The sequence below is a fragment of the Echinops telfairi genome, unplaced genomic scaffold (assembly GCF_000313985.2).
Source record: "Echinops telfairi isolate 266 unplaced genomic scaffold, ASM31398v2 ScPeMD7_18;HRSCAF=68, whole genome shotgun sequence".
NCBI classification, from domain to species: domain Eukaryota; kingdom Metazoa; phylum Chordata; class Mammalia; order Afrosoricida; family Tenrecidae; genus Echinops; species Echinops telfairi.
Window position 1 is genome coordinate 11433259 of NW_022103915.1, and position 19521 is coordinate 11452779.

At 51.7% G+C, this 19521-nt stretch overlaps 1 protein-coding gene across 1 annotated transcript in view; it reads left to right on the plus strand.

The window, feature by feature from the left end:
* The window catches only part of ITPK1 (inositol-tetrakisphosphate 1-kinase), a 130886-nt gene that overhangs the window by 33841 nt on the left and 77524 nt on the right, over positions 1–19521 (plus strand). The window contains exon 2 of the mRNA XM_004698767.2: positions 9512–9536. Coding sequence (XP_004698824.1) covers positions 9512–9536 — 25 coding nt within the window. The remainder of the gene's footprint in view (positions 1–9511; positions 9537–19521) is intronic.

A 19521-nucleotide genomic window follows, 5' to 3' on the forward strand; every position in this document is an offset into this window, starting at 1 on the left:
TGATGATTTTATTTCTGGGTTTTCAGTTCTTTTCCATTGGTCTGAGTATCTGTCATTGTACCAATACCATGTGGTTTTGGCAATTGTGGCTGTTTAATATGTGCTAAAATCAGGTAAAGCAAGCCCTTCCACTGTGTCCTTCTTCTTGAGGAGTTCTCTGCTAATTCTGGGCTTCTTCCTTCTCCATATGAAGTTGGTAATCAGTTTTTCCATTTCTTTGAAGAAAGATGAGGGTAATTGTATCGGGATTGCAATAAACTTATATAGTACCCTTGGCAGAACTGCCATCTTGACTATATTGAGTCTTCCAATCCACGAGCATGGGATACTCTTCCATTTGTTGAGGTCTCCCTTTGTTTCTTGTAGTAGTGTCCTATAGTTTTCCCCATATAGATCTTTTGTTCTTTTAGTCAGGTATATCCCTAGATATTTCAATTTGTATTTGGCTATTGTGAAGGGTACCACCTTTTTTATCTCCTCTTCTGTGGTCTTATCCGATGTATATAGCAGTTCGATGGACTTCTGTTTGTTGATCTTGTATCCTGCCACAATGCCAAACTCCTCTATTGCTTCTAGTACTCCCCTTGTGGAACTTGGTTCAATCACATTTGTAAGAGGTACACAGCCATCACCACTATTGCTATGAATTCCAGGATGTTGCTTCTTCTTTGAACCAGTTATTAAATGCTCTCCATGTTCCACCCCGTTCCTGCCAAGTCCCTTTGAAAGTAGGTATACTCATCCAGTTGTGTGTCTCTAGGTTTACCTATCCTGGGTTTCATGTACGGAAAACCATACAAAACACAAATAGCCCCACACCAATGACAGAATGAAACAGAAAAACATCCATCAAAAACAAAGCAGAAAATATTATAAAGTGGACCATTGGATCAAGAGGGAGATCAAATGACAGGGTGTCACACCTTGACCTCACTACAAGGGCACTGACCCTCCCTCCCACGTACTGTCTGATGGACGGGCCTTTCCCATCCCTGCCCTGTAGTCCGTGGGCACCCACTTGAGGCTTCAGCCACACAAGGGGGCCCTGCAAATGGGTTTTGGGGCATTCACTATCATCCACAGCCTTCTGCAAATGGGGTGTTCAGAATCTAGACTAAAACGTTCCCTCCTCTGGGTTTGGTTTTTATTATTTGCAATTTTTGGCAGGCTAGGGTGCTTCTTCTGTGTGGACTTAGCCAATGCCTTGTTGAGATGGCTGCTTGTTTTAAGACAGGCCTTTACGGCCCTAGATGCTGTTCTTTCTGATAGCCGTCTTGTTTCTGTCTGATAGCCATCCGCTTTCTTTACCACACTTTGGCCACAGCACCCATGATCTTCAGTGGTCACTTCATGGGGGCAGGCCTTGAGCAGAAGGCTGTCACGAGAACAGTGTCCTAAGATTCGGGCTGCGATTAAGTGGGAGCTCAAAACCCATCCATCTGTCGATGGTGTATGTGTGTCTCAGGTTTACTTTAAAGACATCATTTTAATTTTGTTGAAGGACATTATAAATTGTCCCCGTGGGACGCATGGTAGCTCTGCTGTTAATACCACTAGTTTAGCTAATGGTATAGAATGGAAAATAACTCTCGAGAAAGAAGGAACCGTGCCAGTGCAGGACTGCCACTTGGATTGTTGTTTGGGGCAGACAGTGTAGGTGAGCGAGGATCTGAGCAGCTGGCTCCCTGGTTTGCAGCCAGGCCTGGGGCTCCCCCCGCGGTCCTCGCTTGCTGCGGCTGCATCCTGTGCTTCCCAGGCTGTGGGGAGGGCCCCTGGGGAGCCAGACACCGAGGCTGTGTGTCTTCCCTGCAGGGGACATGGGTCACTTCTGTTCACCCTTCACTGGCCAGAGCAAGCACACCAGTCTGCCCAGAGCAGGAGAGCCCATGATGGTGCCCACCATACATGTGGTCCATTCCTCCCTTCCCCACAAGGAGTACTAGGTTTGAAGGGTCCTTAATAAGGAGCTAGGGTGCTTCCCACCCACGTGTGCTTAGCACAGGGGGCCAGAGGTGGGGACCGGAGGAGGGTGGGAGCCAAGGACAGTGTCTCCAGAGGAGCTGAGCACTATCTGGGGCGAGGTGATGTTGGGGTGGTAGCTGAGGCAGAGGACAGCATGTTCCTCTGTACCCATGGGTGAGAGAGAGACCCCGCTGCCTCCATCCCCCCTCTTTACCCCAAGCAGCCAGGGGAAAAGCAGCCCTGGGAGGGCCGAGAGCCCCGTTCCCAGTAAGCACCACCATTTGGCCAGCGCTGCCGTTGGACTGGGCCCTGCTATAGTCAGAGGGTGACTTCCTTCCCTTGTGCCGCCGAGAGAGAAATGCCACACTCAACGCTGCGTCACCAAACAGGGATGTGCATTTTCTCACCGTCCTGGCAGCCGGCTCCAGGGAAGGCTGGCTGGCTGTCAGCGCGCTGGAGGAAAAAGCCCTAGTGGTTTGAGCTGCTGTCCTGGGCAGCCTGCGTGGCTTGGCCCATGCAGACTGCAGGAAAAAAACCAAACAGAACCCGAACCTCACCCGCTTCAGTGTGGTGGGGGTGCCGCGGGCACGGCTCCCTCCACTCCCCTTGGGGTGCCCCTCCTTTCTCAGCCGTTGGATGTGCCAGTGACCGTAGCAGGACTTCCCGTGACGGCAATGAGCATGCCTCCGCGTGCGCCTGTGGGCCAGGGTGGGGGGCCCACCACAGCCTTTATCCCCCTTCCTCTTCCTTGACTGGGTTTTGGGGGGCGGGCGGGGGAGAGTGTGGGCATGTCATGTCCAGGAAGTGGTCTTGTATTCAGCCGGACTCTTCCGCTCTAAGTGTCAAACTCCGCCTGACCTGCTGTTGCTCTTGCCAGGGGTGGCGGAGCCGGTTCAGACTCCTTGGATCAGGTGCCTCGGGTCAGGCTGGTCGCCACCCTGTTCACAGCAGAAGGAAACACTGTCCTCTGCCCTGCGCCATCCCCACAGTTGTCGCCTTTCTTGAATAACTTGTTGCAGTCACTGTGCCCACCCATCTCATCGAGGGCTTCTTGTTCCTCACTGCCCTCTGCTTTGCCAAGCTTGATGCCCTCTCCAGGGTCTGGTCTCTGATAACATGTGCAGAGTCTGTGAGGCCCGCTCTCATCCTCCTCCCTCTCCGTGCATTCCGCTGTCCTTCTGAGAGCAGCGTGTTCGTGCTTACGGCGGTCCACGCTACTCAGTGCTCCTCTCCTTACGGCGGTCCACGCTACTCAGTGCTCCTCTCCTTATGGCGGTCCATGCTACTCTCAGTGCTCCTCTCTTTACAGTGGCCCACGCTACTCGTGCTCTTCCCCTTACGGCAGTCCACGGTACTCTTAGTGCTCCTCTCCTTACGGCAGTTCACGGTACTCTCCACTCTTCTCCTTACGGCATTCCACGCTACTCAGTGCTCGTCTCCTTATGGCAGTCCACGGTACTCTCCACTCTTATTCTTACACAGTCCACAGTACTCTCAGTGCTCCTCTCCTACGGCAGTCCATGATACTTTCCACTCTTCTCCTTACGGCGGTCCACACTACTCAGTGCTCCTCTCCGTACGGCAGCCCACGGTACTCTCCGTGCTCTTCTCCGACACCCAGCTCAAAGGCACTGTCCAGTTTTCACGTGCATGTAAGGTGATCGCAAATATGATGGCGTGGTCAGGCACACCTTTGTCCTCATATGGACATCTTTGCTTCTGCACCAATCTGTAGGCCAGAGTGGTCCGGAGTGGACAGGCTCTAGGCACAGCTGGTCAGGGCCTCTAACCTCTGGCCAAAGAACTTTGCCTTCTTGAACACTGGCTTGGCCTTCTCTCCCTCTTGTTGGCCTCCTCGGCTAGCCAGCAGCCACCCAGTGACATCGGGGCTCTGATGTGTGGAGGCCCTGTTGCTCTCACTGTAGGGAGGAAACTGCCCAAAATCTGCCCTGAGGAAGGCTGCTCCGCCCTAGGTGCCTTGCACACTCTGAGAAGACTGACCTTGCCAGGGCGACCTGTGATTGGTGGCTTGCCCATCAGGGCCCTGTTGGTGTAGGGGCAGTGTGGCTCACCTGAGACGGGAATGCAGAGAGCAGTGAGTGCCAGAAGCCCTCACTCCCATGCCAGCCCACTTGATGGATCGGGAAGCTGAGGCACAGTTGGGTCTGATCCCACGCCCACTTCTTAGGGACTCACCAACGCCTCTTGTTCGGGGTCACTTCTGCCTGCCAGACCCGAGGCTGTCTGGCGCCTCCTGCACCAGAGACCTCACTGACTTCCCACAGCCCACAGTTCTCTTGTCTTGGTCTGTGTGGGGGTGAGGTGGGGTGGGGGCGTGTGGGGGAGGCTACCTCAGTTCCCTTCTGTGCAGCTTACAGCGTTGGAAACCCTAAGGGGCAGTGCTGCTCCTCCCTGTAGGTTCGAAATGAGGCAGAGTCAACAGAAGTGGCTTTCCATTTGGGTTGCCATATGGGAGGCATGCTGGGATGCCAGGCTCTAGAGTTTCCCCGTTCATTTAAAATGTGGTTTTAAAAATAGATATTTTTTGAAGTCTAAGAATACGTTCCAGTCAGATGGGACAGAATTCAAGAGATGATTGAGAGTATGGGGGACCCTCCCCTCCCCTGGCATAGCTCCTTCTCATCCCACTATTCGCCCTACCTTGGGCACTTGAGCAGTGGCTTGTGGGCCGTGGAGATTGGCTCTGGGCATGTGGAGCACACGCCCTCTCTGGAGGTTGTTTTTAACACAAACAGCAGACTTGGTTGGGCAGCATGCATTTCTGCAAGTGCCTTGGCAGCCATTCCTAGGGGTGCCTGGGGCACTGTCCTGTTTCACGGCTGAGTAGCACCCCTTGGAGGAGCCCTGGCAAAGCAGTGGCACTCACCGGCTAGGTGGACGGGTGGCTGTTGGAACGCATCTGCTGCGGTGGCAGAAAGGCCTGGAGATGTGCTCTCTCAAAAGCACAGCGGAAGGGAGTCCTAGGGGACAGTTCTACCCTGTCCCACAGGGTCACACCACACCCAGCAGCAGTAATGACGCCTCAGACCCTGTGCCGTGCTAACGAATGGCCCCCTCTCTTTCTCAAGATGGGGTGGGGGGAGGGTTGTTGCAGACAGTGTGTGCGGAGAGCCACACCTCCCCACCTGAAACGCTCAGTGTTCATCTGAGCGAGTGGGTGGGTGATGAAGTGGGGTGGCGGGGTAGGGTTTTCCATCACTAGACAGTCGCTTCTCCGGGGTCTCCCCTCTTCCCTCTTTCTGTTTCATGATCCCTTGTCTCAACCCGCTGGTTATGGCCGGATTTGGGGAACCTGCCCTTTGGGAAATCCGGGTGTTTGGTGTCTTTGTTCTGCAGAAGTTTCAGATGCAGATGGGCCCCGACAGATATCTTTCCCGATCTCTCCAGCAGCCAGCGGGGATTTCAGCACCAGGGGAGTGTGGTTTTCCTCCCAGGCCTGCCTGACCAGGCTGGCTACCCCTTTCTCCTGAGGCCTGCGGAGGGAGCCAGGTACACGGTGCTTTCCTGAAAGACAGTGGGCTCAAGGGAGGCATCTGGGAGCAGCCGCCCCTTGGCATAGAGGCATCTGTCTGGGAAGCCTCTGGGCTGTGGCAAAGGCAGCCCCTTCTTTCCCACCAGCCCCCAACATGGGCTGCTCCTATGTTGCCCTAGGACTCGGCAACAGAACCCCACCTAGGGTTTTCAGTATACCTGTCCAAGCCAGAGGAGCCCTGGTGGCACAGTGGGTTACCTGTTGGGCCGCTAACCACTATGTCAGCAGTTTGAAACCACCAGTTGCACTGTGGGAAAGAGATTGGGCTTTCTACTCTCTGTAAAGAGCTGAGGCCTCAGAAGCCCACAGGATCACTGTAAGCCAGAATCAACTCAACGGCAGTCCCCCCTTCCTGGGGCCTCTTTGGGAAGTGACCGTAGTTGGCTTCCAGAGCAGATGCCAGCCGCCCAGCCGGAGGGGGTGACCTGGATGCCTGAGGATTAGCCGAGGCGTGCCTGTGGATCAGGAGCAGGCAGCTCTCTGTCTCAGGCCTGGGTTTTCTCTCTCAGCTGTCTGGGCTTCCTCCCTAGGGGGCACGGACAGGGGCTGAGCTTGGCTAGTGGAGGCCCCTAGGCCGGCACTGTGACAGTGAAGGGTGAGCCGTGTGACCTCGGGCCAGCTGCTGCTCACAGACTCCCACGCCCGATGTCTCAGCTCTCAGCAGAGCCAGGAGGAGGCGGGTGCCAACCCGAGAGGTTTGGGTTAAGTCTAGGAAGTGCCCACAGCGACAGTAGCTCCTATGTGCTTTATTTGAATAAGAGGGGGCTTCATGAGGTTCGTGGGACAATGGAATGAAAAGATAATGGAATGTCTCCAGGAACTTTTTGATGCCCCTGCGTGTGTGCAGCACACACCTGCCTACGGAAACACCTGTAGGGTTGTGCCAGTGCTTTCATGTGTGCTTAGCTGTACATCAGGAGCTCAGGGTGGCATAGAGGGTTAGGCATTGAGGTGCTAACTACAACGTCAGTGGATCAAACCCACCTGTCTCTCTGTGGGAGAAAGATGAGGCTGTTCCCGTAAAGCTTTCAAGTCTCAAAAACCCAAAGGGGAAGTTTTACTTGGCCCTGTAGGACTGTGATGAGTTGGAATCAACACAGTGGTTATGGGGTTGTTTTTTTCGGGAGTTGTGCCTACACATACACGAAGCATACGTGTCTACCTGTGTAACCACATGCATACTTTTTGGTTGTTATTACTGTTGTTGCAGAATCGTGTGTGTGTGTGTGTGTGTGTTGTGGCTTGTACCAGTCGAGGTGTGCTGACTTCACCATCATTCAGAATTGCCTTGCCGAAACTTGACAAGTGCCTCCGATCTATGTAGAAAGGAGTCCCCTTCCCTTCGCTGGGCGGCGTAACACTGCTGTACTGGCTCTGTATCGAGCTGCAGTCCAGGAGGCCAGCCGTTGGAAGAAACCACCCCCGCTCCGAGGGGGAAAGACTGAGCTTCCTGCTCCCATGAAGAGTCACAGTCTCAGAACTCACAGGGGCAGTTCTACCCTGTCCTAGAGGGTTGTGGTGAGTCTGCGTCAACTCGATGGCATTGAGGTTTTTTTGGTTTGTTGCCTACCTGCTTCCACACCCACTTAGATTTTCTTTATTTTGTTGTTGAGAATACACACAGCAAGACAGAGCAGCTCCAGGGTCCACACATACTCCTTAGTGGTACTGATTATAATCTTCAACTTGGGCCACTGTTCTCACTCCTTTTCTGAGCTTGCCCCCCTTTAAACATACACTCCCTCTCCCCTGGTGTTCCGACCCAATCTCTTGAGTTTCTCTGGTCCCTTGATGCCATATGGATCGTTCTGAAAAGAGCACCCTGCTCAGGGCTGATGTTGTTAGGTGCCACCAGTCACTTCTGACCCCCAGTGCCCCGTGCACAACCGAAGGAAACACTGCCCGTCCTGCGCCATCCTCACAACTGTTCCTGTGCCTGAGCTCCCTGCCGCAGCCCCTGTGTCCATCCAGCTCCTTGAGGGCCCTCCTCTCCTTTGCTGCCCTGCTACTTTACCAAGCATGACATCTTTCCCCAGGGACTGCTCTCTCCTGGCATCATGTCCCAAGGATGTAAGCTGGCACGAGTGAAACTAAATTGTTCTGTTTTAAGATCAGCTTCAGGTGTGTGTTAGTCTGGGTAAACTAGAGAAACAAATGTATATAAACTCATATATGTATAAGAACGAGTTTTATATATAGGGTAAGTGTATATTCAGAAAACATCCCAACCCAGTCCAGTCTAAGCCCATAAGTCCAACTTAGCCCATATGTCCGACATCAATTTACAAAGTCCACCTCAAACTCACAAAACACACAAAATGACACCAAATGGAGGAGGATCACAGGCCAGTGGGTAGAAAGTCTTTGAATCGATGTAAGCATCTCAGCCCTGGCAGGGGTCTCCCCACGGCTTCTCCAGTACCCAGGGCTCCATCAGGCTAAGTCCATGTGGCTTCTCCTCAGGGATGTCTCGCTGGAAGTGAGCCTTGCCAGGTAAGGCAGCTGCACCCTGGTCCGACCATCAGAGAACAAGAGACCAGGGAACTAGAAAGAAGAGGCTCTCTGAGCCATTTATCTCTGTGCCCTTCAATTAATCCCACATGTGTTTACTGGCCAGGTTGGCACAATCAACCCTAACTATCCAAGGTGTAAAGATGATCTCAGCCCACTCGTTTGAGGACTTGGTCTACCCTCCTTGGCTCTACAACAGGCGTCCTCAAACTACGGCCCGCGGGCCACATGTGGCCTACCGGGTGTTTTTGCCCTGTTTTGTTTATTTACTTCAAAATAAGATATGTGCAGTGTGCATAGGAGTTTGTTCATAGTTTTTTTTTTTAAACTATAGTCCGGCCCTCCAACGGGTCTGCGGGACAGTGAACTGGCCCCCTGTTTAAAAAGTTTGAGGAGCCCTGCTCTACAAGGTCGAGTGTCTATAAGAATTGGATGCTCTGTTTTATATTTCCCTGCTTTTCATCAGGCTGTATCTGTGGAATCTTGGATCAGAATACTGTTAGGGGAGCTGGGCCCCATCTAGTTCTCCTGGTTCCATGGCACAGGAGGCAGGTAGCACACGTCCCATTGTCTGCTGTTTCTCAGCCACCTTTCTGTTGCCCCTGGTGAATCGAGCCTACTTGTGCCTTGGATGGCAGCCTGCAGGACCCCGGGGATTATGCCATGGTCTAGGAGGTGGAAGAGAAGCATAAGCACATCATCAGGCCAATGTACTGGAAGTTTCTAAACGACCCTCAATCAAGGAACCAAGTATGAGGCGCTGTGTGGTGCACCAGCAGCCTCAGCAGCTCCTCCTTCGCCTCCTGCTCTTCCTCGGCTCCTTTTTTAAAGGGAGAGAGGTGGAGGCGGCCAAGTTCAGGCTGAGAATCACTGGGTTGATTGAATCTAGGGACCGAATGACAAGCGAGGTGTTCAGAGATGGCTACAGGGTTGGGAAGGCAGCTGGGCAGGACTGGGAGGGGTTGGGGATCCGGAAGGACACTGGCGTCCTGCCCAAGAGGGTGGCTGACTGGGCTGGGGCGTCATGTGGCAGCCACAGTTCGGGAAGAAATGAGGATCCTTGGAGGTGACTGGACTCAGACAGGTCTGGGAGGGAGGATTGGGTTGGCCGTGGGGAGAGGGTCGGGATAAAGTCTAGGCTGGAGCTTCACCACACCTGGAGATCTCGCTTCGGGGTTGGAGAGGGAGGGGGCTGACTGTGAGGAAGAAGAGCAAACACGGGGCGGGGGTCTGTGGGATTCCACTCAAACTCAAGTCCCTGTGGGAACCGACTTCTCTTTGGGCCCAAAAATGGCCTGGAGGGGCAGCTGGGAGTTCTGCACCTTCTCCTCAACAGAGGAACCCACCCCCCACCCCCACCCTAGGCCCGTGCGGGGAATGGGATGTAAGAGGGGCAGGCACCAGCTTGCTCGACCCTCCTGACTCCGCTGGCCACAGTGCTTGGTCCAGAATGTGTGCTAACTCTCTCTTTGTCTTCCTCCACAGGAAACGAGGGGTGGAGGTCGTGCAGGTGAGTACCGACCTCTCAGGTCGAGTGGCCTTCCCGTGCCCACCTTTCCCCTGGGTGCCTGGCCGTCCCTTCATGTGAATCCTGTTCCTCTTGTGCATTTGCCAAGATTCCAGCCCCGGCTCCCTGAGTGTGCGGGGAGGCTGTGGGTTGCTTCTAGGGGAGGTGGGGTTGGTGTGTGTGAGTCGGTGGGGGAGTAAAGATCAGGATGCCTCCCACGGGTGAGTTACAGCCATTCGTCAGGGGGCACAGGGCGCTTCCTGTTGGATTCCACTTTAGAGGACGTGAGTTCAAGTCCTAGAAATGAGGAAACCATCCCTCTCCTAACACCAACTTCTTGGTGACCCAAGATCCTCAGCCCTAAGGCAGCCACTGGGCCCCAGGGAGCAGCTGCTGCATGCAGAGGCAACAGGGAAACGGCAGGTTTGTCAGACACAGTGCCCTAAGTGGAGGGGTGGGGTGGGGGTCGTGGTGGTGGCTCTAGCGGGTTTTTTTAATCTAAAACCTTTAATCTGCTTAGCCTGTGTGTGTAATGGGAGGCCAGAGCCATTGTGTTGGGGTGTCCAGGCGGAGGAAGAGTGACAAAATGCTTCTCCATGTGTCTGCTGTTCATTTTTGTGATGACTCTCGGAGACTGTGGGGGGCGTGGGACCGATGTGAGGCTGAACTGGATGCGTTCTACCCAGGCATCTAAAAATAAACCGACCACGCATCTCTACCCTCCTCCCCTTGGCGTCCCGAGTGTTTGTTTGGTGGAACGTTACATGTTAAGACGTAGAGAAAGGCTCTTTGCAAACATCAGGAGCCAAGTCACTTGGCAGGTTTTGCAAAGGAGTCAGGCTTCTCCTGCCAGATTTCTGGGCTGGTGGGCCCCTGGCACTGGCATTGGCGGGTCCCTTGGGGCCGGAGATAAGGAAATGGCCGTACTGCTAGCCACCCAGGCATTTCCTGTGTCAAACCCAAGGGGGAGGGTATGTCCCGTTTTATACAGCCACCAGTACGAAGTGAGTGGTGGCCTCGTGCCCATTTAATGGACAAGGAAACTGAGGCTTGCAGTTTCGTGACTCTTCGGAGACACTCTCACGGGAGGTGGTGGGGCTGGGATCTGACTGCTTGACAAGACCCACGGTCTTTCCACCAGGCCAAAGACCGGCTCTCCTGCGGGACAGCGCATGCTCTGGTCACTACATGCCTACAGGTCTGTGATGACCTACCTGAGTTTGGGCTACTTGGATGTTGGAACGTAAGGTCAGGAATGCAAGCTGATGGTAAGGGTAGAAAAGCACACCGCAGGTGTGGCAGCTCTCTTCCACACGTCTTAGGAAGAAAGCCAGGCAGGGCAGGGCTCCTTGTTGATCAGGTGCTGCCCTCGACAGCAGTGCTCCTTGGAAGATAGGCCTGGTGCTCTGTTTCCCAAAGGTCACAGCATTGGAAACCCTTTGCAGCATGGGGCCTCCCCAACACTCATGGGGTCACCATGAGCCGGAACAGGCCCAATGGCAGCAGGCGCGGATGCCCTCAGAGATGCCTCTGTGTCGAACTCTCCTGACTTGAGAGGGCAGCGTAATCAAGAAAGTCCACGTTCCCAGTCCCCAAGTCCTCATGTACTGGTCCCCTGGCCAAGGGTGCCAGGGGCAGGCTGCTCGCCAGTTGCCCCAAGCACACAGTTCTTCTTCCCGCCTGCCTAGAGGGTGACAGTCACCTCCTGTTTGCTACCTGGTGCCTCAGTTTCCCCACCTGTGAAGGGGAGGGACATGATGAGCGGGTGCCTGTCCCCGGGATTGCTAGAGGACTAGTTCGTTGGCGTCAAGCGGGCTTGGCACACTGCCTGGCACACAGAGAGCTGGTTATAGGACCACTGACTGGAACGGGGTGGTGGCGTGTGACACCGAGTCATTGTACTCCTTGGGCACGGCACATTTCCCACTTGCAGCGAGAGTTCACCAGGACCCCGGTCCCAGTAGTTAGCCGCTGAATCATTAAGGGGCTGGCTTTACTTACAGAGGACCGTGACTCTTAGCCTTCAAAATCTGAAAGAATTCAAAGAAAGTCCCTCTGTGCATCTTGCTCCAGGCCATTACAACAAACACTATTATTTGCAGGATTTGAATATCACAATTGGAAAATGGAAATAGAATTGAGCCCAAAGCCCCATGCATGCCAACTCACAGTGACCCTGCAGGACAGAGGAGAGCTGTTCCCTTGGGTTTCTGTGACTAAACGTTCAAGGGACCAGTGAACCTCTTCTTTACCCTGCTGAGCGACTGGTGAGTTTGAACTGCTGACCTTTTTTGTTGTTCAGCCGCCCAACATGTAACTCGCCACCAGGGCTATCAAGAGGTAATACTTATCTGTGATTACGTGAGTATTTTTTAAAACATTCCCGGGATCTCTTCAGAGGTGTAGTTCTATTAGTTTTAATTTTTCATGCTTATTAGGCAAGTCTGTTCATCTCTTTCTGTTACGTGGATCTATTTTGTATTCATAGTCATTGTAATGCTAATTTCATCCAGAAGAGAAACGGACAATCAGAGCTTCATACAGGTCTTGTGAAATTTAAACAACAACAACAACAAAATCAAAACATCTCTCCACGAGACGGGATGGGCTCACACACGGCAGTGATTGTGAGGATGGCGCAGGCAGCATCAGCTGGTCAGGTTGCTGGGAGTCAGAGATGGCTCGGCACCCAGCATCAGCAAGAGAGAGGGAAGGAGTCCTGGGGGCACAGCGGTCAAAGCACTCCGCTGCTAACTAACGAAGGGAAAGGCCAGCCGCTTGAACCTGCCAGCCACTCCATGCAGAAAGGGGTGGCTGTCTCCTCTGTAAAGACGGACAGTCTTGGAAACCCAATGGTCCTGCAGAGTCACCGTGACTCAGAATTGATGGCAAGGCTTGGTTCAGGTTTGTTACCTGCAGTTACATATTTTTGCCCAGCAGCATAATAGAATGATCAAGAAGCCCTTGTCAAACTTGGAGCACAAACATTTCAGTGGGAAGTTGGGCTGGAAACTGGAGTTCCAGGAGGACAGAGCTACATTGTTTCATTTCCAGCTGCCTGGTGATGTCATTTAAAAATAGATGATGTTGGATCTCAAATGGCGGTGGTATTTAGATTACACTGGGTCCATTCAAAAGAGAAAGACTAACAGTTTCATTTGAAAAATGTTAATATTTACATTATGCTGGAAATTACATCCTCTGCAAGTGTTTAGATTCAGGATGAGAAATTTTAGATGTCAACTTGAGATGTGCAAGCACCCCCACAGCTCTAAATACTCATCTCCAGGGGCATGGGAGCGAAGACCACTGTTGAGCGCGTCACCTCTTACATCTGGCCCCTGGTAAGGTCCCCCTCAGAGGGGGACGGGGCCAGGCCTGGCTTACAGGTTGGGGAGGAGACCGGAAGGGGCTGGCCTGTAGGATTTTCATGGGCGTGCCACCGATGGACCTCCATGAAAGCCAAGTGATGATCTTAGGAAAGAAGTGTGGCTTCCTTCCCAGTGCTGGCCCGTCCTATTGAAAAGCCACCGGTGGGCCAAAATCCTGGCGGCCCAGGCAGAGGGAAGGTCCTGGTGTGGGCGGGGCTTGTGCTTGAGGATGAGCCCAAGTGTCAGCACCTGTTGTGACATTGATAGTCGCCATGCGGTGGCATTGGTACCCGCTGTGATAGTGACGGTTGTAGGTACGTGTTGGGACAGTGCCACTGTGCAGGCATTTGTGGTGACAGCAAGGATGTGCAGGTACCCATCGAGGCAGTGATGGTGTACTGCAGTGACAGTGATGGTCGCAGGTACCCAGCATGGAGGTGATGGTGTGCAGGTGCCTGCTGTGACATTGATGATGTGCAGGTCCCTACCATGGTGGCACTGTTTCCTCTCTGTAGCACTGTAGGGAGGAGTGTACAGGCCTGCCTGGTTCCCTGAGTTGAGTTGTAGAAAACTGGCCTTGCCCAGTGGGGGGCCCTGGGTGCGTGGTGTCAGGCCCCACAGGGCAGATCCGTCAGCACAGCTCTCTTGAGTGACTGCTAGGCTCAGCTTGGTAATTCAGGCAGGCTTCCTGTAGGAGGTGAGGTGAGCCCGGCTAGTGTTTAGGGGCCTCATGCACACATTGGAGCCTAGCTGAGGTTAAGTCCTTCTGCCCTGCTCCTAGACATCCTGCTGTGCGCCTTACTCACCTTGGCCTGGTTGTCTTGCTGGGAAAAATCAGCCTGGGGGCGCCACCTGGGAACAAGTCTTGGGGGTTGCATCTCTGGGTACATTTTCCACTCTGATCTCATCTTTTGGGGAAGGTTTTGGGGGGAAGGACCTCACCCACAGATTCCATCCAGTACAGGCTGTAACACCCTAAAAGAACCACCTGTAATCAAACCCTCATGGAGCCCTGGTGGCATTGTGGTTTACGCATTGGGCTGCTAACCACAAGGTTGGTGGTTCAAACCCACCAACCTCTCCTCAGAGGGAGGAAGATGAGGCTGTCTTGGATTTACAGTCTTGGAAATCCACAGGAACAGTTTTACTGTCTTCAAGGGGTCGGGATCTACTCGAATGATGGCAGTGCATCGAGTGAGACCCAGCTGTCCCTCTCATGCACGCTTTTACACCCCCCTCCCACACACACACACACACACACACACACACACACACAAATGAATCAATACGTATCATTGTGTTCATGATACGGACATTGCCAAGGATTTTGTTTTACTTGGATCCATAGTCAATAGTTTTGAACACAGAAGTCAAGAAATCAAAAGATGTGTTGGCACTGGACAAATCTGCTATAATACACCTTTAAAGTGTTTAAAAGTAAAGATGTCACTTTGAGGACTAAAACGTGCCTGACTCAAGCCAAAGGATTTCATTCACTTCATCTGTATGTGAAGGAGACTGGTCAGTGGCGAAGGGAGACACACAGGAATGGGTGCACTTTAGTTATGTGATGCAGTATTGAACAGACCATGGACTGCCAGAAGAACGGACAAAACCGTCTTGGAAGAAGTACATCCAGAATGCGTTTTAAGAGGAGGATGGTAAGACTCTGTCTCCCATACTTTGACATGTTATCTGGAGGGACCAGTCTCTGGAAGATGTCATGCGTGGTGAGATGGCTGGAGCAATGGGCTCAAACACAGGATTGTGCGGGAGGCACAGGACCAGTTGTGTCATATACAGGGTTGCTCTGAGTTGAGCCAACTTGCTGGCATCCACCCAGACTCCTTAGGTGTCAGAGGCTGAATTCCCACCCGAGGTCCCTTGGCCACCGCGCTCTCCTTAGTGTGTCCTGCTGCCCTTTGGGACTCCGTGAACTGACAGATAGAGTTGGAATCACCACCTTTTCTCTGTCAGTTCTGTGTATTGTGGAGGCTGATAAGTTGCTATGATGCTGGAAACTAGACCACCAGTATTTCAAATACCAGCAGGGCAACACCTGGTAGACAGGTTTCAGCTAGCTTCCAAACAAAGGACAAAAGACCTGGCATTCTTTGCCCAAAAGTTAACCAATGGAAACCCTTTGGGTCACGACAGGATATTGTCTGGTACGGTGTTGGAAGGGAGCCCCTAGATTAGAAGGCACAGTGGCTACAACAATGGACCAGCACCACTAACACTGGAAACCCGTGGACCTGCTGCTTCTACTGGTTCCTCTGTTGGATCCTCTGGATCTAAGTGCGATAGTGTTAGTCCTTACTGGCATACTCACCTCCTTTCTCCTTAGAGGCAAGGATGACAAGGCTTTGCCTTACACACTTGGGACATGTTGTCAGGAGAGACTAGTCCCTGGAGAAAAGAAACCATGTTGGTAATGTGGAGGTGCCGAGAGAGAGGCAGGCCCTCCACGAGATGGATTGACACATCAGTTGGCCCAAGCAGAGGAACAATCGTGAGGCTGGCTCAGGACTGGTGTTCTTTCCTTCCGCTGTACCTAAGGCTACTGCGGGTTGGAACCAACTCGGTGGCACCTAGCAACAACCCCTGGGAGCTAGACAGGCCTATGACACCCACATCCTGGTGAACCCCTTGTCTAAGGAAACACAGGAAACTGAATTCCCAAGAAGGGCAGTGGTTTCTGCAGGCACCGAGTGTGAATTTGACCCTGAGCTCCCTGCAGACCCCCAGCATGCCAGGGAGGTCTGGAAGCTGGGCTCTGTACAAAATGTGTCTGTCTGGCCCCTGGGGCCCATTCCTGGGATGGTGGTTACTCTTGGTGGCGCTGGAGCTTGGCATCCATGGCATCCGTGGGAGGTCTGAGTTTGCATTTGTTCTCTTCGCTGCTAGCATCCTCATTCCCCCCCCTTTAAAATAGGATGGCACTTACTTCACAGGAGGTGAGGCCCCTCGTAGAATCAGAACAAAACACAAACAGACCCGAGTCACAGCAGCCCTGCAGGACAGAGAACTGCCCCAAAGGCTTTCCGGAGGCTGACTGCTGCAGCTTTCCCCCAGAAACGACCGGTGGGTTCAGACCACTAACCTTTCCAGTTAGCAACCAAGCATTTTTACCATGGTGCCCCCCCAGGGCTTCTTGGCCTAAGGAAGTTTCTTGTTCCTTAGCTTGCATTTTGAACAGTGGTGGCTTAATAGGGCCAACGGGACAGCTACAGCAGGATAGAAAAACCTCCCCCCAAGACTATGGCCCGTATTCACCTTCCAGGTCTGGAAATGAATTCATTCCCATGGCTTGGTTTCAGCCAAACAGTAGACAGGTCAGCAAACGTGGTCCTCAGTCCTCAGAAGAATCAGTCCTTTGAGATCATAGGACAATGCTTTAGGGTTGGGGCAGGAGGAAGCCCGGTCAAAGGAGGCCCAGGGAGGAAGTGATGTCAAATTGCAGTCAGTGGCACAAAGCAAGATGTGTCTGGATCATTGAATGGAAAACGGATGATCTGCTCTGTCAACTTCCATCCAATTCACAATCGAAACAAGAAAACAAAAAAAGGCGTCTGAGTGTCATGAATAATGGTGTTTTTTGATTCAAAAGAAAGAAAAAAAAGTGCCCCCTTTGAGTTTCTCAGGACTGTGGATTTTAGCATATCCAGCCCCCCTCCCCTTGTAGAACTAAAGTTTATGTTGTTTCAGTTTGAAATGCAGATATTTGTATCATTTTAACATCACTGACAACTTGTTTATTTTCAACCATTTAGGATAGGCACCTAATGAACACAGTGAGATTAATTTCTCTGTGAGGAGGATCACCATGGCGTTTTGGATTTTAAAAAGTAATGACGACAGGGGTTATAGATAGATCAAGGCTGCCTATTCAGATCTTCAAAGTTTTGGCGGGTGGGGAGTAGTCAGTGAAAGGTGTGGACATTTTGTCAGGCAGCGAGGGGAACCTGATGTCTGTAAGGGAGATGTGTTCGGTCAGCTTCTGTTACACTGGGTATTCTTGGAGCGCTTCATGCTTGTTCTGACAGACAGAACCTTCCCAGCCCTGTGTGGCGTCTTAGAACTGCGACTCTGGCCGGATCTTCGCCCGGCCTGTGACCACTGAGGCACCTTTGACTGCTGAGTCTCCTTCCGCTTCACCTGTCAGGAAAGAAGACTCCTGCCAAAAAAGCTGGGTGCCCTCCAGCGTGCCAGACACAGCCTAGGGCATACTTTTAGAAAGCTAACCCCACGGGTCCTCTTGGCTTATAGGAAGAAACTGGTGTGAAGGTGGGGTGTGACGACCCCCAGCTTCACGGGGAAAGGGGAGGGTAAAGCAAGTCACCATCATTAGCATCGCATCAGCTGCCCAAGACCTATTTCTGTGAGGCTGAGGTGAGGCATGCCCCCATCCTCCAACCTGCCTCACCCATCCTGACACCAGTCGCCCACCCCTTCCATGCACTCTGCTTCCTGAGGGGGCTGGAGAACCCATTGTGATGGCCGCATTGAGGAAGTTCGACTCAGTGCCATGGTGTTGGTGCTGACTCACGCGACCCTCCAGGATAGGGCAGAAATGCCCTTGTAGGTCTCCAAGCCAGTGAATCAGAAGATGAGCCCCTGAGGTCAGAAGGCACTCAAATAGAACTGAGAAAGAGCTGCCTCCTCAAAGTGGAATTGACCACGGTGATATGGAGCAAAGCCTGTGGCACCTTCTGTGGTGATGGGGCCCCACTCAAAATGAGAAGAAGGAGTTGCAAACATCAATTTGGAATCACCGACAGATGAAACTAGGACAATTGGAAGTTATCACAATGAAATGGAATGCATGAAGATCAACAGTCTAAGCGCTAGTGAGCTGCAAGGGTTTACTGTGCCAGGAATGCCACACTCAAGAGGACTGACTGGCATCGCACCCATATTCAAAAAGGGCATTTCAAGAGCTATCTTAAAGTACAGAGATGTCTGTGATAGGAAACTATCTATCCCCGTCAAAGGAAATCCAATCAATACAACTATTATTAAAATGTATGCACCAACCACAAAATCTAGTGATGAACAGAATTGAAGAATTCTACCAATGTCTTCCGTTCTCATTTTTACCCCCAACAGTTTTATTGGCACATAATTCACATATCATACAACTGGACAGTTCAAGCTTCCAATCACATCAAGGGAAGTTGTACAATCACCAGCACATCTATCTTAGAGGAAACCCCCCCACCCCACCCCCCGCACCATGGTTATATTGCCTTTAACTGAGTTGTGCAATCATGATCAATTCTAGTACCCCCCCCCTCACCCTTTCATTGTTTACTTCCAAAATCCCCTTTCCCTCCCTGTCTCCCATCCTTACCCCTGCATTCCCTATAACACCTTGTATCCGTTATTATCATTATACATCCATTCCTTCTGTGCTTCACAGCTGGGATACCCAACAGAAAACAATGAAAGACGAATCGCACCTTACTACAAATCGTAGTAAGGATTAAGATCATATTAGTATAAAGGCAAAACATACAAATGATGCATAAGAGAGAGAAGACCTTCATCAACGTTGAAAAAGTCAGAGAAGAAATTTCTATTGTGAGACAAGTAAGAGATACTTGTACCTAGGACAACTGGCCTGGTACCAAGTTTGATACAGGATAATCAAGATTACAATGGTCTCTGCCTGATAGTAGGGCTGTTTGGGATTCTTGCTTTTGGCTAGAGATGCTGAATATCAGCAGCTAAAACCAGACTAGGGCCAACTGTGGAACAGACCTCAAGCCCACGAGACCTAAGATACAACTGTGAGTGTATTCCACCTGAATTTCAAAACCATCTCAAGCTGAAGAAGCACTGGAAACACTTGACTATGCCAGGGAATTTGGAAGACGGCTATTTGGCCAACTGACTAGAAGAGATTCATATTTGTACCCCTCCCAAAGAAAGGTAACCAAATAGAATGCCCAAACTGTAGGACAATACCATTAATATCAGAAGTAAGTAAATTTTGCTAAAGATTACCCAACCATGGTTGCAGCAGTTTATTGACAGAGCTGCCAGATTCTGAGAGGACGTGGGACAAGAGATCTCATTGCTGATGTCAGATGAATCTTGGCTGAAAGCAGAGATTCCCAGGAAGATGTTTACTCGCATTTTATTGACGTTTGAGGGCATTTGATTGGGTGGCTCATAGTAAACTATGGGGAACCTCGAGAAGAATGGGAATTCCAGAACACTTCATTGTGCTCAGTTGTATGAACAGTACAAGGGAATGCTACCTGGTTTAAAAGCAGGAACAGTGTTTGTCAGGGTTGTAGCTCTCATTATACTTACTCTGTGTGTAGAACAAATAATCTGAGAAGCTGCCTGATACGAAGAAGAGTGGCATCAGAATGGAAGGAATGCTTAATAACAACCTGCGGTATGCAGACGATAGCCTTGCTTGCTGAAAGTGAGCACTACAGCTCAATGTAAAGAAAATCTTCACAACTGGACCAATAGGTAACATCATGATAAGTGGAGAAAACATCGAAGTTGCCAAGGATTTTGTCTTATTTGGACCCGCAGTCAGTGCTCATGGAAGCAGCAGTCAAGAGGTCAAACGATTCCATCGAGAAAATGTGCTTCAC